Source organism: Oncorhynchus mykiss, chromosome 14, assembly GCF_057628025.1.
Source record: "Oncorhynchus mykiss isolate SJ-2025 chromosome 14, ASM5762802v1, whole genome shotgun sequence".
NCBI lineage: Eukaryota > Metazoa > Chordata > Actinopteri > Salmoniformes > Salmonidae > Oncorhynchus > Oncorhynchus mykiss.
The window spans coordinates 4,033,901-4,057,875 of NC_143035.1; the positions used below are offsets into that span (position 1 = coordinate 4,033,901).

Genomic DNA, 23,975 nt, shown 5'->3' on the forward strand with positions numbered 1-23,975 from the left:
ATCGACCCTGCAGAGCTTCCTCAGAATAGGAGGACCCTGCCTTATTCAGATGAGTGTCACTGTGCAACAGGATGACCTTTCCTAGAAACACAGCTCAGTCCCTCGCAGTTATGACTAGCCCAACCTTGCCTCAAGGCTACTACTACTCCTGATTAAATGCAGTGAAACTGAAGGCAAGGAAGCACTTCCCCCACTCCCTATGGTCTCTGGTCAGGCAGGATGGAATAGGCACTGCTGGCTGCCTGACTGTGCGGTGTGAGTGACTTAAGACTGACTCTCCAGGCTAACACTCCTTGAGGTCCGTTGGGAAACCCAGACGTCCCCGGAGATGGCCGCAGGTGTCGGTTCCACAGCTACGTCACCATGGTTATGTAAACACAGCGGTTACACATTATTTCTTCATACAGAACAGAAAGCCATTCCTGAACAGCATTTCCCTGAACTATTTGGTCACAAAACAGAGGGAGAAGAGTCATATGGAAGGAATGTGGCTTATCAGTCAGTTTCCTGTGTAAGAGTGACTGCCTCTGGAACGCAAATATGCGGCCGCAATTGAGAATTAGGTCCAGATTTGAGAGGGTGCAGCAGCACATCTGCCTAACGCTGATCTGAAGACTGCTGTGTGTGTGTGTGTGTGTGTATGTGTGTGTCGGGGAGCCATGGCTGAGAGGAGCTCATATACACCCAATTTACCACAAAATGTTGAGAACTTCTGGAGCAACCATTGCTACTTCATAAAGGCAGGCAGATGTAATTCAGAAGCCATTTCTCAGGCTCAGGACCATGACTGAACACTTGCTACCGACACACATCTTGGCATCTCCATGGGAGTAGAAGGCTATTATAAAAAAGGCATGCAGACAATAAAGGGAACTTCAACTCCACCCCAAAGCCTCTTTACTTTCTCTATTCTCTCAAAAGTTGTCTTTGGCTTGGGGCGGAAAAACTATCCCCAACATTTGACTGCTTTGAATAAACAACACTGCAGTAATTCCATAATCTCCATTACTTAATCTCAATTTTTTTCCATGGCAGTACCAGAGTGGCTGGAATAATGTTAAAACTCTACTTCCTCATTACGGAAATTCAAATGAACATATTTTCAATCAACACATGCATGGCGGAATGGAGTTAATTATTATGTTAGGTAATAACAACCAAAGACCATTATACCTTGACGTACAGGCTCCCTACCTCCAAGCATTCAGCCTTTAACCCATGCAGCAGGGTGAGTGAGGTTTTACAGTGCATTTGGAGAGTATTCAGACCCCTTTCCACATTTTGTTAAGTTACAGCCTTATTCTAAATAGTATTACATAATTTTCCCCCTCAATCTACACACAATACCCCATAATGACAAAGCAAGAACAGGTTTGAAAATGTTTGCTAATTTATAACAAAAAAAAATTTATCACAAGAAGGCTCTGGCTGGGCCACTCAGACTTGTCCTGATCCACTCGAGTTGTCTTGGCTGTGTGGTTAGGGTCGTTGTCCTGTTGGAAGGTAAACCGTCGCCCCTGTCTGAGGTCCTCAGCGCTCTGGAGCAGGTTTTTATCAAAGATCTCTCTGTACTTTGCTCAGTTCATCTTTCCCTCGATCCTGACTAGTCTCCCAGTGCCTGCCGCTGAAAAACACCCGACAGTATGATGCTGCCACCACAATGCTTCACCATAGGGATGGTGCCAGGTTTCTTCCAGACGTGACACTCGAAATTCTGGCCAAATAGTTCAATCTTGGTTTCATCAGACCAGAGAATCTTGTTTCTCAGGCTGAGAGTTTGTTAGTGGTGCCAGGCCACTAACAAAAAGGCCTGATTGGTGGAGTGCTGTAGAGCGTGGTCCTTCTGGATGATAGCTCCAGAGTTCCTCTGTGGCGATGGGAGTATGTCAGAGTGACCATCGGGTTCTTGGTCAGCTCCCTGACCAAGGCCCTTCACCCCCGAATGCTCAGTGTGGCGGGGCAGCCAGGTCTAGGAAGTCTTGGTGGTTCCAAACTTCTTCCATTTAAGAATGATGGTGGCCACTGTGTTCTTGGGAGAAATTTAATGCTACAGAAATGTTTTGGTACCCTTCCTTAGATCTGTGCCGACACAATCCTGTCTCGGAAAATTCCTTCGATCTCATGGCTTGCACAGTCAACTGTGGGACCATTATATACATTACATACACACACACACACAAAAATGTCTACAAACATTTTAACTTTGTCATTATGGGGTATTGTGTGTAGATTGATGAGGGAAAAATGTATACATTTTAGAATGAGGCTGTAATGTAACAAATTGTGGAAAAAGGGAAGGGGTCTGAATACTTCAAATGCTCTGCTCTCTTGGGTAAATAAATGAAACTAGCTCCAGTAGACAAATAATTTTGAGTGTGAACTATATAACTGTACTGTATTATATGGACCAGAATTACACACATTATTCAAACCATGATAAAGCAGGGAGAAAACATGCGATTCTGTTGCAGTTACAAGTATCAAATGAATTTGATTTTGAAATATATTTTTGTATAGTTAGAAGGCTGACGCATATATAGCACCAGTTAAGACTCTGGACACACTTACTCATTCCTTTATCTTTACTATGTTCTACATTGTAGAATAATAGTGAAGACATTAAACTGTGAAATAAAATAAAGATTCATGTAGTAAAAAAAAAGAATTGAATCAAAATGTATTTCATATATGAAATTCTTCAAAATAGCCACCCTTTACCTTGATGACACTCTTGGAATTCCCTCAACCAGCTTAACAAGGTAATCATCTGGAATTTGTGGAATTTCTTTCCTTCTAAATGCGTTTGAGCCAATCAGTTGTTGTGTGACAAGGTAGGGGCTGACAAGGTAAAAGATCAGTCCATCAAGGTCAATCAATCCGGAACATTTTAAGAACTTTGTAAGTTTCTTCAAGTGCAGTCGCAAAAACCATCGAGCGCTATGATGAAACTGGCTCTCATGAGGGCCAATACAGAAAAGGAAGACCCAGAGTTATCCTCTGCAGCAGAGCTAAGGTCAAAATAAATGCTTCAGAGTAAAAGTAACAGACATCAACTGCTCAGAGGAGACTGCCTGAATTGGGCCTTCATGGTCAGATTTCTGCAAAGAAACCACTACTAAAAGAACACCAATAAGAAGGGGCTTGGCTGGGCCAAGAAACACAAGCAATGGACATTAGACCGGTGGAAATCTGACCTTTGGTCTGACGAGTCAAATTTGTGAGACCGGATGAACGGATGATCTCTGCATGTGTGGTTCCCACCATGAAGCATGGAGGTGGTGTTGTGATGGTGCTTTGCTGGTGACACCGTTGTGATTTATTTAGAATTCAAGGTACACTTAACCATCATGGCTAACACATTCTGCAGCGATACGCCATCCCATCTGGTTTGCACGGGTTGGACAATTTGTATTTCAACAGGACAATGACCCAACATCTCCAGGCTGTGTAAGGGCTATTTGACCAAGGAGGAGAGTGAAGGAGTGCTGTATCAGATGACCTGGCCTCCACAATCACCCGACCTCAACCCAATTGACATGGTTTGGGATGAGTTGGACCACAGAGTAAAGTAAAAACAGCCAAGTGCTCAGCATATGTGGGAAATCCTTCAAGACCGTTGGAAAAGCATTCCAAGTGAAGCTGGTTGAGAGAATGCCAATAGTGTGCAAAGCTGTCAAGACAAAGGGTGGCTACTTTGAAGAATCTAAAACACAGTTGAAGTCGGAAGTTTACATACTGATTTTAAATGTATTTGGCTAAGGTGTTTCACAATTTCTGACATTTAATCCTAGTAAAAATTCCCTGTCTTAGGTCAGTTATGATCACCACTTTATTTTAAGAATGTGACATGTCAGAATAATAGTAGAGTGCATTATTTATTTCAGCTTTTATTTATTTCATCACATTTCCAGTGGGTCAGAAGTTTGCACTCAATTAGTATTTGGTAGCATTGCCTTTGTATTGTTTAACTTGGGTCAAACGTATTTGGTAGCCTTCCACAAGCTTCCCACAATAAGTTGGGTGAATGTTGGCCCATTCCTCCTGACAGAGCTGGTGTAACTGAGTCAGGTTTGTAGGCCTCCTTGCTCGCACACGCTTTTTCAGTTCTGCCCACAAATCTTCTATGGGATTGAGGTCAGGGCTTTGTGATGGCCATTCCAATACCTTGACTTTGTTGTCCTTAAGCTATTTTGCCACAACTTTGGAAGTATGCTTGGGGTCATTGTCCATTTGGAAGACCCATGTGACCAAGCTTTAACTTCCTGACTGATGTCTTGAGATGTTTCAATACATCCATAATTTTCCTACCTCATGATGCCATCTATTTTGTGAAGTGCACCAGTCCCTCCTGCAGCAATGCACCCCCCCCCCCCCCCCCAACATGATGCTGCTACCCCCGTGCTTCACGGTTGGGATGGTGTTCGTCAGATTGCAAGCATCCCCCTTTTTCCTCCAAACATAACGATGTCATTACGGCCAAACAGTTCCATTTTTGTTTCATCAGACCACAGGGCATTTCTCCAAAAATGTACGATCTTTGTCCCCATGTGCAGTAGCAAACCGTAGTCTGGCTTTTTTATGGCGGTTTTAGAGCAGTGGCTTCTTCCTTGCTGAGCTGCCTTTCAGGTTATGTCGATACAGGACTCGTTTTACTGTGGATATAGATACTTTTGTACTCATTTCCTCCAGCATCTTGACACGGTCCTTTGCTGTTGTTTTCAGATTGATTTGCACTTTCGCACCAAAGTGCGTTCATCTCTAGGAGACAGAACGCGTCTCCTTCCTGAGTGGTATGACAGCTGCGTGGTCCCATGGTGTTTATACTTGCGTACCATTGTTTGTACAGATGAACGTGGCATCTTCAGGCGTTTGGAAATTGCTCCCAAGGATGAACCAGACTTGTGGAGGTCCACAATAATTTTTCTGAGGTCTAAGCTGATTTATTTTGATTTTCCCATGATGTCAAGCAAAGAGGCGCCAAGTTTGAAGGTAGGCCTTGAAATACATCCACAGGTACACCTCCAATTGACTCAAATTATGTCAATTAGCCTATCAGAAGCTTCTAAAGCCAGGACATCATTTTCTGGAATTTTCCAAGCTGTTTCAACTTAGTGTATGTAAACTTATGACCCAATCCAATTGTGATACAGTGAATTATAAGTGAAATAATCTGGTCTGTAAACAATTGTTGGAAAAATTACTTGTGTCATGCAAAGTAGATGTTCTAACAGACTTGCCAAAACTATAATTTTGGAGTAATGACTCCAACCTAAGTGTATGTCAACTTCCGACTTCAACTGTATATTTTATTTGTTTAACACTTTTGGTTACTACATGATTCCATGTGTTATTTCATAGATTTGATGTCTTCACTATTAAATTCTACAATGTAGAAAACGGTAAAAATAAATTAAACCCTTAAATGAGTAGGCGTGTCCAAATTTGACTGGTACTGTATAACTTTCAGAATATTTCCCTTAATGTTATTAGCCTACCTCCTCTCTCACGATTGTTGCTTCATTCCTTCCTCGCTTTCAACAGGTAAATGAAATAAGTTTTGTTGCCTTTATTTTCATCATTCTAATGACATCCTTGAATAATGCAGGACTAGATTCAGAAGGCTTTCACTTCTCTTCACGAAGATTGAAGTCTGAATAAATAACTGCTATAGCCTACCACCATCGCGCGTTCGCTCTTCTTTCAAACTACCTGTAAGTTCTATTGGCTGCTGTATATAACATTTAGTAAACAAGAGCTTGCGTCCCTCTTCAAATAGTCTACTGGTATGAGAAATGCTAAAACAAATAATGTCCAGCAAACTATTCTAGTCTAGCTTTTCCTGCATGGGACTCCAAGAGCTAAGGAGTGCTTTTTAAGGGGAGAGGCCAGCGGAGCACAGGTGCGCGCATATTGCACAAGACACAGAGGCTATAAGTTAGAAGCTTATTATGCATAACCCATCATTAGCTACATATAAGGCTAACACTGCATTGAAATGAATTACCTGAAAGAGGTAGGCTAGGACATCTATATATGGGGCTATATATTAATCTAGAACAGGATTATCACTGATTTAAAGCATTGATATTGGAGTGAAAAGGTTGTTTTTTTTAACCTGCAGCTGAAATGTAATAAAATAATCCTTACAATTAAAAAAATAAGGTGATCCCCGAAAGCCAGATGGAGATGGGTAAATTAGATGCAAATTCTGTCTTTATAGTACTGTAGCATAGACAAGGCTGCAGCAAATTCATGCCTCCAGGTCACAAGAAAAGAAAGTTACCACGAGATACAGTAGGTCTACATGCACTGTGAACTGCGCGCCATACTGAGATGGGTGGTCTGTCCCCACCCTGAGCGTTGATTCATCATGCAGAGGCAGTAGAGAAGCCAGATTTAGACATTGCATATAATTTAACAGTTCCATTTTACGCCATGCTGTTCATATAATGTATTATTATTTACTGGTTTCAAGCAGTTATTTATCCCGGGAAAAGGGAGTGGAAATCTCAATCATCGGTTTCCCGCAATTCAACCCTACTGTAGAAATGCTGCCCCAAAAGAGGGATTGAATGTTAGCAAAAATCAGTTTCGTAGATCAGCAGCCTGTTTCTCGGCTACATCGTAATGTTGGGTCAGCAGAGTGCAGCAGCAACTGATTTGGGAGGCTAATACAGTACCTAGCTAGATAGCCTTTGGTGGAAGCACAAAGCATTGTGTGTGCAGCACAATGTAGCTGGTTGGTTAGCAGCATCCCATTTGTTTTATATGAAATGTGACTGGCTGAGCTAGCAAGTTTATACTAGCTTTCAAGCACATTGAAAATCTTGAGAAATACTGCTTGTTGAAGTACAAAACTCCTTTGCTAGATATAAAATGGCACGACTAAGATTTCTTCACAAAAAAAAAAACAAAAAAAAAACATTGACAGTTATTGTTTTAGCTTAGATTAATTCAGACTGTTTAGAGGCAGAAATTGGGTTCGGCAGATGATGTAACCTAGGTAATATTTTTTAAATGTTATGACAACACGTTGTGGCCAAACTACTTCTGATCTATCCCAATACTGTTTGCGAAATACGAGATAGATAAGCGCAGGCAGAATCAACATGCTGACGCAAGACAATGGCCCAGAATAGAACATCTCTAGAGGGGAGAATAGGAGTGTCCTTACCTGTTCATTGATGGAGCTGTAGTCGGTGGTGGAAACGTCATCATCCTCCGAGTCAAAGAACTCCTCCTGATTCTCCAGCAGCTCCGCCAGAATGCGGCTAACTGACTCCTGCTCCTTCAGATCCTCCACGTCCGTGTCTAAACTAAGGTTAGAAGATATGACCTCAGATCAGCTGTTATCATAAACACACATCCGTGTCGGAACTACAATATACAGACAAGAAACGACCTTAGATCAGCTTTATCACTACCATCCCACCTTACAATAAAGTCACTCATTGCATATTTAAGTTTAACTTTAGTCTGAGTAATCTGACTACATATCAGATGACTAAGAACTGGTGCTAGTAAGTACACAAAGATAAAAAATTCATATTCAATAATTAGACTCTGGCATTGACAGAACAGCTGTTCTCTCCCTTAAGTCAACATAACACGGCTGTTTTCAGAGCATTGGCCACAGACACTCATCTAGAAGATTCTCTTACTATTATTACGCAAAGCAACCCCTCACGTGGCTGCATACATGTCTAAGCTTGATCACCAGGGTGTTATACATTTCATGATATAAATGAACATGTTACCAAATATAATTTCTGTTCTATAAGCACTTATACAGCACCATCTCCTGTGAGAATTCCAGCAACGTGAGATTGCCATTATGCAGGTATGTACACGTAAAACAAAAGTGAACGCCAAGTACTAAAGGCCTGTGGAGGTATGGGTGTATGGATAGGCGAGGTGCAGTGTTGTTGGCCTTACTGGAAGATGTCTGGTCCGAATACCGCGGCGAGGGCGCCGACGCTCCAGCTTTCCTCCTGGAGCGAGGCTACGCTGGACAGGAAGCGGCACAGGAAGCGCAGCAGGCTGTAGTTAACCTGAGGCAGCTGCTGGAGGAAGTACTTCATGTTGCGGGCGAGCTCTTCCTCGCTGCTGTAGTCTGGACAACACACAACAGGGGATTGGAGATAGATGGTGCCAAGGGAAAGAAAGTAGTAAGAGAGTCAGATGAGAGAGAGAGAAAATGGAAAAAGATGAGAAGGAATTATGTGTAGCGCCTGTATAGGGGGTACAGGTCAGACAAAACAGAAACCGAGGAGGAGGATGAAGAGGAGGAGAATAATAATGATGAAAATGAGGATGACTAAGATGAGCTTACCTTGGTAGAGCTGCAGGATGTGGGACTGCATGCCTGCAGGGATGATGGGCTCTGGGAGCTCCTGCAGGAAGAGACGCAGCAGGCTGACGGCAGAGGCCAGGTCAGCCTCCTTCTCCAGGTCCACCTCCTCCCCAGAGTCATAGCGCTGCCGCAGCCACTCCACCCGCTCCGCGTTACCATTGACTAGGAACAGCCCCTCCAAATCCAGACGCCCTGAGAGCAACAGAGACAAAGAGGACAGCAGTCAATCACTTGCTGTCTGCTAAACAGTTATATATGAATGACTCCTCTCTGTGAGCATATCCATGAGGACTGTGAGTACAGCTTTCACTTTGAGTAGAATGGCTACATTAATTTCTCAAACAGATTCCACACTGATTTTAGTACATTAAACTGATCAAGTTGAAGGCCTAATTTCTCAAATTTGTTCAGTTGTACTATAATTTGTGCAGTTGTACTAACAGCTCAATCACAGGGCATATTACATGTAAGGGAGGAAGGAATGTTATTTTACCCACAATAGATTTGGTAAACGCAACCAAAAATGGAATTGCCATGGAAACGCGTGGGGGGGAGGGTCATGGGGGAAAAGTCTTATTGCCCCTCAGCAAAATTAGCCTACATTTAGGCTATTGTTTATTTCACACTAGGTTGAGGTCAAATCAGAACATAATGCTTGCATGGATGTCAACCCCAACACATGCTAACAACTGACTACCACCACCCATTTCTGTATGCTAGCTATACTAACCAGCTTATACGAATGTGAGTTTGCATTTAGCGGTCACTTCTAAACCTGAAAAGGGACAACTTCTAAATGTTGTGCAGTTAAAACAGCCAAATATCCAAATAGGATATACAAGTAAACATATTGTGGGCCTGTTACAATACATAAATCATGACAGATGAGGAATATCCACTGTGTTAGATCAGATTTGTTGAATGTGCGCCAATCTGGTCTGCATTCCATTGACTTCTTTACCACATCTATCCCATTCAATGTGCGTTGGTTGGTCGTGCAAGTGGGAGGGGGGTGATACTATACACATATACACAAGGAAGTCTCCCAACCAGGAAGAAGAGTACACCATCATGTCATTCCGCAACTCTGGTTTCAGATCTGCAACTAGGATTTGTTCAAAGTGAGCTGCCTGATTAAGGAAAACAGTGGGTGGGCGGTAGCTGTAAGGCAGAACACCCTGGTATGTGCCATGGACCCCCACCCCCCCTTCCCTCCATGCCCACCCTAACCCCACTGGGGCTACAGCAGCAGCTCGCTGGCCTGGGCCCCTGCTGCAGCTTACAGAGGTCTCATTAAGTCACAATTATGGCATCCCGTTCTGAGTGCAAACAGACAGATCAAAGTATTTTCAATGCCTGATTAACTTCTGGACTGCACAATTATCATTAATACGGCAGCAGGGGAATGAAAGGTGGTGTGTTTGGGGGGGGGGTGTAGTGTATTACATAACCATTCAATGTCTGCTTGATGTCACATTCAGTTGACTGGAGATATACCTGGAAATGAATCAAGTTGAAACGAAGGAGGAAGTGAAAATCCCTGTCATTGAAATAAGAACTAAATAGATGTTTATGCCTCTGGAGTTGCAGCTTATGCCAGTGTAGGATTGACTAGCTCTTTTTCCCCCTGCACCAAAACTTTCAGTAGAAAGGAGTCTAAAATGTTACGCAATGGAGGAAGCACATCTTTTTGATCGCAGTGCGTTTAGAGTTCAGCGTATCAAAGAGAGGATCTCTCCAAACAACATATTTGGTTTATCGTGATTCAACAAGTAGTCTTGGTTGACTGCAACTGTTCTTTTCTGCTCGTCTTAAGCCACGCTCACTTGTTCGACTTTTTAATTTTATTTAAACTAGGCAAGAACTAATTCTTACAATGACGGCCTACCCCGGCCAAACCCTAACGACGCCGGGCCAGTTGTGCGCTGCCCTATGGGACTCCCAATCACGTCCGGTTGTGATACAGCCTGGAATCGAACCAGGGTCTGTAGTGACGCCTCTAGCACTGAGATGCAGTGGCTTAGACTGGGTGGGAAAACTGTCTCAATGGCCACGTTGGGAATTCTAAATTCACACAGACTCATTTGTCAGTCAAAATCAAGTTGCAACCCAGAAAATGAGCAGTTAATTAAAAATATAGGTCCGTTACTACATACTTCCTATCTAGTTTCAGATATTCCATTGTGGCCTGGAGTACAAAAACGTTATACATAATTTTTTACGTCCATGGGCCGTGGTTTGCACCCCCGTGGGCTAGGCTACATAGAACATGAACAGATTTTTACAAATGATAAAAATGCACACAATCATTTAATCTCTCTCTATACATCTATATCTATAAATAATCTCTGCTTTGATGTAGAACAAGTAGAAGCATCTCCAGTGGGGTTTCATACAGGAAACTGAAATTATGACAGGTAAAAGGTAATCTCTCTCTAAAGTACCTGGAGGAGCTGTCAAAACAAGCCACAACTATATAAAGCAAGACACAGTGGAAGAGTAATGGGATTTACTGAGCACGTAAAAAGATACTAAGGTAAATGTGATGCTCAAAGAGATGAATCATTTGCCAGAGAGAGAGTGCGCGTGTGTATTTTTTAGGTCCCATTCATGCAGCTCTCCTGTGTCGCACTCAGTAGATAGGCACAACTCTAAATAAGTTATTAGACAAGGCCTTCCGTTTGTTATCTAAGGAATACCTCTGCAGTTAGAAATGCAGTGCGTGTGTGCCACTCACCATGCTCCTCGATGTACTCTACGATGTGCCTGACCAGTAGGGGGACCTCCTGGCCTGGCTGGCCGCTCTGCTGCACCACATCTAGGGGAACCCCAAAAACCCTGGCTGGTGTCAGGGAGTCGCTGGGGGAAGGTGAGAGGCTCTTCCTCATCGCTTCCACAGCCGAGCTGTTTTCGAAGGTCTGGACACCCGCCAGAGCCAAACCACACAGAGGAGAGACAGATACACTGTCACAGGCTGTGCTCTTCATCCGATATACATATACAAAACAAACACACACACACACACACACAAGGCAGACGGTGGGGCAGGTCCCAGCATTATACAGATGAAATCTGACTAAATCTAATCGGGCCCTGTCTGACCCTCCCTGCCTGTGCAGCTATCAGGCCCAGCTAGCTCGGAGCAAGAGGGTTATGTAAGTATAGTGAGAGTCAACTGCAAGTGTGTCTGACAGCCATCAGAACAGGCATGTTTACCCTGCTAATAGGAGCAGGTACCTGGGCTTGGAGCACTAGCTACGCTCCATTTCAGTGACAGACTTCAATGATCTGTGCCCTATTAGACAAACACACACTGACCAGGCTAGCGGACCTCTCTAAAGATCAGCTCTGCTACAGGTCAGCCAGGGGCATATTAGGCTGTGAAAACAAATACCAATCCATCCAGACACCAATTACTGACTGCAGATTTAAAAATCACAGGAGTGTGTTGTCGGTTGTGTTGGAATGATTCACACTCCAAATGGCTTGCCATTTGTTATAGTAAACATGTTCAGGACCAGCATATTACATCAATGTTAAATGTACAGAAATGGAAATGGATTAGATTTTTAGGCTGCAATTTGACCTGTGTGTTGTTTATGTTGCTGTACTCACCGTTTAGCACTTAAAACACCCAGTAGTTCACCTTATCTTCAGCACCACTCACTAGCAGTGAATCAAATGGTCATCTATGGCTGCTTCAGGCTATGGCAAAAGATGAGCCTGTAGTTCCTCATTGACAGACCGCGAATCCTGATCAGGACTTCAGTAGCTAAGCTGCAGGGGAGAAAGGAACAAAAGTGTTGGAAAGAAGTTGCTTAGGCTCTGAAACCACAAGGCCACAATGACCACTTAATTGCCAAGAGCTGATCCACATTAAAAACAGCAAAACATGCTTATTATAGGAACTAACGAGTGGCGCAGTGGTCTAAGGCACTGCATTGCAGTTGCTAGCTGTGCCACTAGAGATTCTGGTTCGAGTCCAGGCTCTATCGCAACCGGCCGCGACCGGGAGACCCATGGGGCGGCGCACAATTGGCCCAGCGTCGTCCGGGGTAAGGGAGAGTTTGGCCGGCAAGGGGTGTCCTTCTCCCATCGCTCTCTAGCGACTCCAGTGGTGGGCCGGGCGCATGCACATTGACACAGTTGCCAGGTGTGCAGTGCTTCCTCCGACATGTTGTGTGGCCGGCATCCGGGTTAAGAAGAAAATTGTGTCAAGAAGCAGTGTGGCTTAGTTGGGTCGTGTTTCGGAGGATGTAACAGGAGTTCCAGCGATGAGACAAGACTAACTACCAATTGGATACCATGAAAATTGGGGAGAAAAAGGGGTAAATGTAAAAAATACATGCTTATTATTACTGCACGTAGCCTAGTTCAAATGAAATGTAGTTCATCATTTGGAAAAACACCAATATTTCCATCAGATATACAATAGTAGTGATGGGGCGGGGATCTATACAGTTACCCTCTGGATATTATTTGACAATATCGCAATATTATTTTTGCACTAGTTGGCTGTACCAAAACTCAAGTAATTCAAAGCCTTATTGCCTATCTTTTTAAGTTAGAGAGCCAATTTGTTTTTCAGCACTTATTTCCACGACGGATCAAAACTTGTTTGGTCGTGGCTTTCTTGTCCCTATGCAGAAGACATACACTACATAACCAAAAGTATGTGGACACCTGCTCAAACATCTCATTCCAAAATCATGGCATTAATATGGAGTTGGTTCCCCTTTTGATGCTACAACAGCCTCCACTCTTCTGGGAAGGCTTTCCACTAGATGTTGGAACATTGCTGCAGGGGACTTGCTTCCATTCAGCCACAAGAGTATTAGTAAGGTCAGGCACTGATGTTGGGTGATTTGGCCTGGCTCACAGTCGGCATTCCAATTCATCCCAAAGGTGTTCGATGGGAGTGAGGTCAGGGTTCTGTGCAGGCCAGTCAAGTTCTTCCACACCAATCAAAAAACTATTTCTGTATGGACCTTGCTTTGTGCACGGGGGCATTGTCATGCTGAAACAGGAAAGGGCCTTCCCCAAACTGTTGCCACAAAGTCGGAAGCACAGAATCATCTAGAACATCATTGTATGCTGTACAGTTAAGATTTCCCTTCACTGGAACTAAGTGGCCTAGCTCCAACCATGAAAAACAGCCGAGACCATTATTCATCTTCTACCAAACTTTACAGTTGGCACTATGCAGTCAGGCAGGTATCGTTCTCCTAGCATCCACCAAACCCAGATTAGTCAGTCGGACTGCCATATGGTGAAATGTGATTCATCACTCCAGAGAACACGTTTCCACTACTCCAGAGTCCAATGGGGGGGGGGGCAAGCTTTACACCACTCCAGTCGCCGCTTGGCTTTGTGCATGGTGATCTTAGACTTGTGTGCGGCTGCTCGGCCATGGAAACCCATTTCATGAAGCCACAGGCAGTTTGGAACTCAGAAGTGAGTATTACAAAAGATGACTAACGATTTTAACGCGCCATGCGCTTCAGCACTCGGCGGTCCCGATCTGATAGCTTGTGTGGTCTGCCACTTTGCGGCTGAGCCATTGTTGCTCCTAGACGTTTCCACATCACAATAACAGTGCTTACAGTTGACCGGGGCAGCTCTAGCAGGGCAGACATTGGATGAAATGACTTGTTGGAAAGGTCCTATGACGGTGCCACATTGAAGGTCACTGAGCTCTTCAGTAAGTCCATTCTACTGCCAATGTTTATCTATGGAGATTGCGTGGCAGTGTGTTCCATTATATACGCCTGTCAGCAACGAATGTGGCTGAAATAGCCGAATCCAGTAATTTGAAGGGGTGTCCACATACATTTTGGAAATATGTGTGTCATTCTCAACTTTTGGACACGACTGCATGTCCAAAAGTTGAGAATGACACAAATATGTCCAAAAAGTTTGCTGCTCCACTGTCTTTAGATATTTTTGTCAGATGTTACTATGGAATACTGAAGTATAATAAGTAGAATTAATCATTTCATAAGTGTCAAAGGCTTTTATTGACAATTACATGAAGTTGATTCAAAGAGCCAATATTTGCAGTGTTGACCCTTCTTTTTCAAGACCTCTGCAATCCGCCCTGGCATGCTGTCACTGGGCCACATCCTGACTGATGGCAGCCCATTCTTGCATATTCAATGCTTGGAGTTTGTCAGAATTTGTGGCTTTTTGTTTGTCCACCCGCCTCTTGAGAATTGACCACAAGTTCTCAATGGGATTAAGGTCTGGGGAGTTTCCTGGCCATGGACCCAAAAATCGATGTTTTGTTCCACAAGCCACTTAGTTATCACTTTTGCCTTATGGCAAGGTGCTCCATCATGCTGGAAAAGGTTTTGTTCATCACCAAACTGTTCCTGGATGGTTGGGAGAAGTTGCTCTCGGAGAATGTGTTGGTACCATTCTTGTTTTCTGGGGATTCAGTTCATTAGCATGGAAAAGAGGGACTTTGCAATTAATTGCAATTCATCTGATCGCTTAATAACATTCTTGCGTATACGCAAATTGCCATCATACAAACTGAGGCAGCCGACTTTGTGAAAAATTTGTATTGTGTCATTCTCAAAACTTTTGGCAAAGACTGTAGATACAAAATTATGTTGAGCAATGTGTTTGGAACTTCGAAAAGCAGTATAAAACTGCAATACATATCGTATCGGCCCCTAAATATTGTGATAATATATTGTGAGGTCCCTGGCAATTCCCAGCCCTATACAATACATTAAGATATTCAAATGATCCCACAGAAAGCTTACAGTGTTGGCATGCTAGAGAATACCTTAATACAGACATTTCATCCAGAAGCTATCCACATGCATGGGGTGTGAGAGACATGACAGCTATGTTAGAGCCCAGTGGTGCAAGGATTCTTCCAAATTAGGCTAGTGTAAGCTAGATGGTGGAACTTGAAGCTGTGCTTACTGGCCTGTCATGGCCTCCCAAATGAGTCCACCAGCTCAGGAATCATGAAGAAAAACAAAGTTGCGAAAACTGCCAATGCCTGTTGGCTAAGTAAGGGAGTTGCCTTCTCAAGGGAGAGAGTGGGGTGTTAAAATATTAACAGACTAGGCTGTACTTAAGAATGGAGCGTTGTTAAGTGCACTGTGCAGTAATGTCTTTATAAGACCGATCTATGAGGCATAAATTAGGCTAGCTTCACACTAAAAACAGTTCAATGCAGACGTTTTTTATCCTGTTTGGAATAGGGGGCAGCATTTTCACTTATGGATGAAAAGCGTGCCCAGAGTAAACTGCCTCCTACTCAGTCCCAGATGCTAATATATGCATATTATTAGTAGTATTGGATAGAAAACACTGAAGTTTCTAAAACTGTTTGAATGATGTCTGTGAGTATAACAGAACTCATATGGCAGGCGAAAACCTGAGAAAAATCCAACCAGGAAGTGGGAAATCTGAGGTTTGTAGTTTTTCAAAGCTTGGCCTACCGAATACAGTGTCTATGGGGTCAAATTACACTTCCCAAGGCTTCCACTAGATGTCAACTGTCTTTAGAAACTTGTTTCAGGCTTCTACTATAAAGGAGGGGGGGAATGGGAGCTCTTTGAGTCAGTGGTCTGGCAGACTGTCAGACTTTTGACGTGCGATCACGAGAGAGGTAGCTCTCATTCCATTGCTTTTCTACAGACAATGGAATTCTCCGATTGTAACATTTTTGAAGTTTTATGTTAAAAACATCCTAAAGATTGATTCCATACATCGTTTGACATGTTTCTACGAACTGTAAAGGAACTTTGACTGTCTGGACCTTGTGCTCGTGCCTCATGAAGATGGATTACTGGGCTGAATTCGCTAACAACAAGTGGCTATTTGGACATAAATGGACTATATGGAAAAAATCAAACATTTATTGTCGAACTGGGATTCCATGGAGTGCATTCTGATGAAGATCAAAGGTAAGTGAATATTTATAATGCTATTTCTGACTTCAGTTGACTCCAACACAGCAGATATTTCTTTGGCTGGATTGGGCTCTGAGCGCCGTACTCAGATTATGCTTTTTCCGTAAAGTTTTTTTGAAATCTGATACAGCAGCTGCATTAAGGAGAAGTATATATTTTATCAATGTTTATTGAGTATTTCTGGGATTTGATGTGCCTATCTGCAAAATCACCGGATGTTTTGGAAGCAAAATATTACTGCACGTAACGTGCCAATGTAAACAGCTTTTTGGATACAAATATGCACATTATCGAACAAAACATACATTTATTGTGTAACATGATGTCCTATGAGTGTCATCTGATGAAGATCAAAGGTTAGTGATTCATTTGATCTATATTTCTGCATTTTGTGACTCCTATCTTTGGCTGTAAAAATGGCTGTGTGTGTTTGTGACTTGTCTCTGACCTAACAAAATCATATGTTGTGCTTTCGCTGTAAAGCCTTTTTGAAATCAGACACGATTGGTAGATTAACAAGAAGTTTCTTTAATTTGGTGTATTGGACTTGTTAATGTGTGAAAGTTACATATTTCAAAATATTTTTAAATTTCGCATACTGCCCTTTCAGCGGAATGTTAGCCATAAGAAGTTCTTAACATCATAATTTCTGGGTAACAATTAAGTACCTTACTGTGATTAATTTAAAACAAAGCTGTCAAAAAGAAACAAAAATAGCCTATTAGCAAAGGTTTGAAACTCTTAGTCTTATTGAGAGCACTAATTTACCACCCGGTGATGTCACCAGGAAGGCCAAGACTCCATCCAAACAAAATAGGCTGAAATTTCAGGCTGTCTTTTCAAAAAAGCTCTAAGAGTAAAAAGGAATTATCAGCATTCAAAATTGTACAGTATTATTCCAACTGCATAGTGTGGAAATATATATAAAACACAGAAGAAGAAAAAATGATATATTCAGGTTGATGACTGCACTGGGCCTTTAAGAAACACAAATGAAGTCCCCACTCCCAGCTCGAGTCACACTGCTTCATGGTGTGACGGTCATTCTCACCTTCCAAAGGGATGCGATTAGACGTCATGCTACTATATTTTCCGTGTTCTGACCCAGGCTGCACAATTCCTGTGCACACGCCCACCTAAATCAGAGGACTGTTTCAAATTCATCTCACTATGAAAATGGAATTTCCTATCATGGAGTCAGTCCTTGCCACCCACCATGTTCCGCAACAAATGACCTACATTCAATATGAAAGTAATTTCTACAAGATGACGATGAATCGCTTGCCCCTGGCCTCTTTTTGGTGGAAAACTCAAAGAAACCCTCTTGTTCTGTACATGAAACTAGTGCAGCTCCTCAATTACTTTGCATCCCTCTTGACAAAGGGCACTTTTGTGCTCATGAGAAGCCCTACTTCTACTGTCTTACCAACCACTTAATTTCACTGCCTTGTTGAGTGTCTGCATCACAAAATACCACACTATTCCCTGCATCACAAAATACCACACTATTCCCTATGTAGTGCACTTCTTTTGATCAGGGACTATAGGGTTGTGCACTATATAAGGTGCGCTTTGGGATGCACCCTTTGTCACCAGCCACTCAATGTGGTATTTTTACAACATACCATTTCCAGTACAATCTCCAATAAGCATGGTCTTCTTAATCAGATTGCTTTGAATTAGGCGAGGGTCACAGACAGACTTGAAATAATAGGAAGATGGGCACAACGGGTAAGAAGCAAGGACAAAATGTTCCCAAATCCCCCTGTACTTGGCTTTCATGGACAGAATGGGCCAGTCTATCTTAATCCCACATATCATGCGTGACAATCTTTTCATCCACAATGTCAGCCATTGTTAGGGGAGGGAGAGGAGCCCAGACAGAACAATCAGTCAATGAGGTGGTGCATTGTTCCTGTCCGGTTCTGCATTTCATCTGCCAAGCCTAGCAGCAGTCCTCTCACTTATGCTTTGCTTTTTCAACAATTAAATCACCACCAATGCTAATGACATATCCGCAATTGGAGGGGGGGAAAGCAATTTCCTAAATCTTTCCACTTAATCTGCATAAATCCTGGGAGTTTGAAAGGTTATGGTTATTGGAGAAGCTTGCATGACTCCATTGGGACTTGAGTTCCCTTACATTACTCTGAAAGAGAGGTCTGCGAAGGACTGATTTACTCAACCTCCCGCCTGCACCCCCCAGCTTACTGTCTGACTCCCACCCGCTACCGCAAGAACTGGTCCTGAACCCAACCACAGTCCACAATGTTAATTTAGACATGTGAAGCAGCTCACTTGGCAGCAATCACTGCCATTTTGTGCCCTATAGGCAATATTAAAATGTGAAAAAATAACCTACCGAATACAGTGGCAAGAAAAAGTATGTGAACCCTTTGGAAATACCTGGATTTCTGAATAAATTGGTCATAAAATTTGATTGTCTATTGTTGTGACCTACATGAAGATCCAAACACAGTTTCCTTAAACTAACAAACAATTATATGTTTTCATGTCTTTATAGAACACACTGTTTAAACATTTACAGTGCAAGGTGGGGAAGGTATGTGAACCCTTGGATTTAATAACTGGTTGACCCTCTGGCCGCAATAACCTCAACCAAACGTTTTCCGTAGTTGCGGATCAGACCTGCACAATGGTCAGGAGGAATTTTGGACCATTCCTCTTTACAAAACTGTTTCAGTTCAGCAATATCCTTGGGATGTCTGCTGTAAAGTATAGATAAACTTGGGAATTCATTTTTCCGTCAATGATAGCAAGCTGTCCAGGCACTGAGGCAGCCCCAAACCATGATGCTCCCTCCACCATACTTTAAAGTTGGGATGAGGCTTTTATGTTGGTGTGCCTTTTCTCTTCAGTGTGGTGTTCCTTCCAAACAACTAAACTGTAGTTTCATCTGTCCACAGAATATTTTGCCAGTAGCGTTGTGGAAAATCCAGGTGCACTTTTGCAAACTTCCGACATGCAGCATTGTTTTTTTTGACAGCAGTGTCTTCTTCCGTGGTGTCCTCCAATGAACACCATGCTTGTTTAGTGTTTTACGTATCGTAGACTCGTCAGTGATGTTAGCATGTTCCAGAGATTTCTGTAAGTATTTAACTGACACTCTAGGATTCTTCTTAACCTCATTGAGCATTCTGTGCTGTGCTGTGCTGTGCTCTTGCAGTCATCTTTGCAGGACGTCCACTCCCAGGGAGAGTAGCAACAGTTCTGAACTTTCTCCTTTTATAGACAATTTGTCAATGCTTTTAGAGGTACTTTTGTAACCCTTTCCAGCTTTATTCAAGTCAACAATTCTTAATTTTAGGTCTTCTGAGATCTTTTGTTCGAGGCATGGTTCACATCGGGCAATGCTTCTTGTGTAAAGCAAACTCAAATTTTGTGAGTGTTTTATAGGGCAAGGCAGCTCTAACCAACATCTCCAATCTGGTCTCATTGATTGGACTCAAGGTTAGCCGACTCCTGACTCCAATTAGCTTTTGGAGACACTATGTGTGTTTGTTGTTGACTTAGATGGAGATCAGATCAAATTTGATGACCAATTTAAGTAGAAATCCAGGTAATTCAATGGGTTCACATACTTTTTCTTGCCACTGTAGGTTAAATTACCATTTGTTTTCAACAGTTTATCTTCGATTTAATTTAAAATATTGCGATATGCCTGGCTAGGTTTCTCCGCTTTTCACTGACAGTCGCAACTCAACAATCATCTATTTGGTATTTGCCGTGCGCGCAGCTCAAATTGCGTGCCTTTCCGACTGTAGGTTGTGAGATTTTAAACAATTCACAGCTTTTTTACCTTTTAAAGAAGCTAAATGATCCTCTATGGCCAAATCATGCTTTCTGGTGTATTAGCCTATTTTGAATGATTTTATTTATTTCTGTATAGACCGGAGTAAGCTAATTAGGCTATATAATTTTGCCAATTTAATTACATTTACACAGAAAAAATATATAAAACGCAACATGCAGAAATTTAAGATTTTACTGAGTTACAGATAAGGAAATCAGTCAATTGAAATCAATAAATTAGGCCCTAATCTATGGATTTTGGATGACTGGGAATAGTCAGTATCTGTATCAGTCAGTATCTGGTGTGACCACCATTTGCCTCATGCAGCGCAACACATCTCCTTCACATAGGGTTTATTGTGGCCGTTGTAATGTTGTCACATGCCTCTATGGCTGTGCGAAGTTGCTGGATATTGGCGGGAACTCCCGAACATGCTTAAAGGGTGACATATCTGGTGAGTGTGCAGGCTATAGCAGAACTGGATCATTTTCAGCTTCCAGGAACTGTGTACGGATCCTTGTGACGTGGGGCCGTGCAATATCATGCTGAAACATGAGGTGATGGCGGTGGATAAGTGGCACAAGAATGGGCCTCAGGATTTCACAAGTTCTATCTGTGATGGTTTCTCACAGTTTGTGCATAAATTCATCAGTTACGCAAATCCAGTTTCATCAGCTGTCTGGGTGGCTGGTCTCAGACGATCCCACAGTTGAAAAAGACGGATGTGGAGGTCCTGGGCTGGCATGGTTACACGTGGTCTGAGGTTGAGGCCGGTTGGATGTATTGTGCCAGATTCTCTAAAAAGGACATTGGCGGCGGCTTATGGTAAAGAAATGAACATTACATTTTCTGGCAACATCTCTGGTGGACATTCCTGCAGTAAGAATACAAAATCGCATGCTTCCTCAAAACTTGAGACATCTGTGGCATGGTGTTGTGTGACAACTGCATATTTTAGCATGGCCTTTGATTGTCCTCAGCACAAGGTGTACCTGTGTAATGGTCATGCTGTTTAATATGCTACACCTGTCAAGTGGAGGGATTGTCTTAGCAAAGGCGAAATGTTCACCAACAGGAATGTAAACAAATTTGTACACAACATTTGTGAGAAAAACGCTGTGTGTGTGTGTGGAACATTTCTGGGATCTTTTATTTAAGCTCATGAAACCAACACTTGTTGTGTTCATATTTTTTGTTCAGTATACTTTGGAGAAAGCTTAGCTTCCTCTAGCCTTATGGACTCACCACCTATGTATTCCATCTTTAAAATTGTTCAGTGGAATTTGGTAAAAATGACATGCCGTTGCATCCGAGTTGCATGTTCTGTTAAGATGAATTACCATAAACTAAAATGTGATTTCTGCATTCTGAGAACCGTGGGTGGACGCCCTAATCAGGTTACACAACCAATTGGTCCAGTAAATTTCTTAAAATGTTTGGTCAATTTTAATGCTGACTGTCAAGTTTCTGTCACCACATTTTCCTAACAGAAACCCTGCAATCTAGTAAACTACAGCCTAAATCATATTTATTAAGTACATTTCCTTGGAGGAACTGCCCCATGCATAGGCAGCCTACTCTCTTTCATTGAGACCGGACATACGAGGCCTACTTGATCTTGCATGCACGTATGCCCAACTAGGGGAGGAGAAGTAGGCTACTTAACTTGAAGAGAATTGAAAGTGTGAATGCAACAAATGTTTTTTATTAAATTTTTTATAGAGTGTTTCGGTGGCCGTGTGTTGAAAGCAAGTAGAGAGCTCAATAGAGACTATGTATTCCAACTAAAAACACACAAGTAATTGACTTTCACCTCGACAGACTTTCTACTGTAGGTCTGAGGTGACTGCCTCACCTAACCTCTAAAGGCGTCTGCATGCTTCCCATCCAAAACAGTTCGGAACAGTTTGTGTGTATATTACCACAAACATTTTGGTCTTCGGCAAAGGGGTTTTTCGGCTGATCGTGGACACTACATTTTTTCAGAAGCAAGCTGAAATTCATTAGCCAAAGGTCATTGGTTAACAGTAGGGATTCTTCAATAAAAAAATTATTCAACCTTTATTTAACTAGGCAAGTCAATTAAGAACAAATTCTTATTTACAATGAAAGCCTACCATTGCCAAACCCTAGGGTGATTCAATGATAGTTTTCATGCACATTTTTTCACTTTCAAATTACTGCACCAAACATCTAAGAGGTAAAGTTGCGCAACTAAGCAAAAACGGCATTTTTGCGCAAACAGCAAAAATGACAGATTTCTTGAGCTATCTTAGATTCATTCTGACTATTTTGAGGGAGTGTATACTGGCTATGGCGTCTCAAGATGGAAAAACAGTACTATTGACGCTTTTCTCTCGTTTTTCAAGCAAATATCTTAAGGGAGTATGCGAGCACACTCATTCAGTTAGGTGCCAGCCAAAATTAAGCATGTGGAAGCCTTAAGTGGCACTGGCAAGTAAAGATAATAGGAGAGGTAGATATGTTGACACCACTGAGAAACAGATTTCACAACAGGGCAGTATGATATTGACTGGAGGGAAGAGAGGAAAAGGATATAGGCTAGGAGCAGACAGAGACAACATCTGCAGAGTCAACACTACCTCTGAGTTGAACCTAATGCTAGTCCTGATGGTTGAACTCATTGACCTTAATTAGAAAATAGGCCATTGGCGATAAGTTAAGTGCTAATAATATGGGTAGAAAGAGAAAATAGGGGGTAGTAGTAGGGGATAGGAGATGCTGTGCTACTCTTGCCTTTGACACAGCAGTTGCCTGAGCATCCCATGGGACTGATTCCTTAACTAGATCTCTTTAGGGGACAGGAATGAGAAGGGCTTGTTATTTAACCAAAGGCCAGGGTGGCAGAGAGAAAAAGGTCATAGTTATCTCAGTAAATCAGCACCTATTCATAAGTTACAGTTTACAGCACTGATGTAGCCTAAATTTATACAGGGTGCCAATTTATTGTTCTGTAGATAACATACTAAGTTAGAATATGGAACAGATAATCAGTTACGACCTAGGTGTGAAATGTCTGTCACAATGCCATTTTACTGTCTGAGCATGGGCAGACCTAACCATGTATTGTGCATTTGCATACATGTTCCATCTTGGATACTGATGTCAGCTGTTTGAAGGCTTGAGGTGTGGGTGTAGGCTTGAAATGCCTGCAACTTAGCAGAGTTGGCTCGCTTGCCTTAGACAATGACATTCTGATTATGGTTTTAACGTAGATTTTATCACCTCTGTACCAGCGCAAAACAAGAATCCTATGCTTTGTTTCAAGGAACAGTCCTTCAGCATTCTCAAAAGATTGTTGTGTGTGTGTGTGTGTGTGTGGGGGGGGGGGGAGATAAACAGACCTAGTTCATGGGGGGGTGAATAATGGCTGATAATGAGAGTTGATATTTGAGAGCTATGAATAGAGGCAATGAATAACTAATGCATGGCTTAGCACATAGCAACTTAAACAACAGCAGGTCAAAAGAGAGAAATTCTTGTAAAAATATAATATCTTCAGAGAAATTAGCCTTACCTCGCCTGAGCCCACTACAACCAAGACAATGAAAAAAAATGCACATCAGAATGACTTTGCAAACTGAAGATCCCTCCTTTGCCGCTCAAAGGAAGTAACAACTGATTTATAACAAGGGTAGTGCCTCACAGAAATGAGTCATCTTGACAAAAACCTCACTGGGCAGATCAAAGACTGGAATGATACAATGGAGGAAGACAGGTTTGTGTCATCAATGTTGTGAGGCCCATTGTTTAGCAATAACCACGAAGGGTAAAGCTTCAGAACGTTGGAAAACTTCACTTACATGTTCATTTCAAGCAAAGCACATGCTATATTTGTAGGTGTAAATCATAT

The 23,975-nt window shown here is 42.4% G+C and overlaps 1 protein-coding gene across 8 annotated transcripts in view; it reads right to left on the reverse strand.

Moving 5' to 3' along the window:
- LOC110488572 (protein FAM13B) overlaps window positions 1-23,975 on the reverse strand; it is a 77,647-nt gene that overhangs the window by 48,663 nt on the left and 5,009 nt on the right. For 4 of the 8 annotated variants that reach the window (XM_021560839.3, XM_090198168.1, XM_021560838.3 and 1 more), the window contains exons 2-6: window positions 11,969-12,130; window positions 11,091-11,271; window positions 8,333-8,545; window positions 7,936-8,113; window positions 7,175-7,316 (exon numbers count right to left, since the gene is read on the reverse strand). In XM_021560839.3, coding sequence (XP_021416514.3) covers window positions 7,175-7,316; window positions 7,936-8,113; window positions 8,333-8,545; window positions 11,091-11,241 — 684 coding nt within the window. In that variant the 5' untranslated portion in view covers window positions 11,242-11,271; window positions 11,969-12,130. Of the gene's footprint in view, window positions 1-7,174; window positions 7,317-7,935; window positions 8,114-8,332; window positions 8,546-11,090; window positions 11,335-11,968; window positions 12,131-23,975 lie in introns of all 8 variants that reach the window. The other 4 variants (XM_090198167.1, XM_090198169.1, XM_090198166.1 and 1 more) reach the window with 1 other exon arrangement.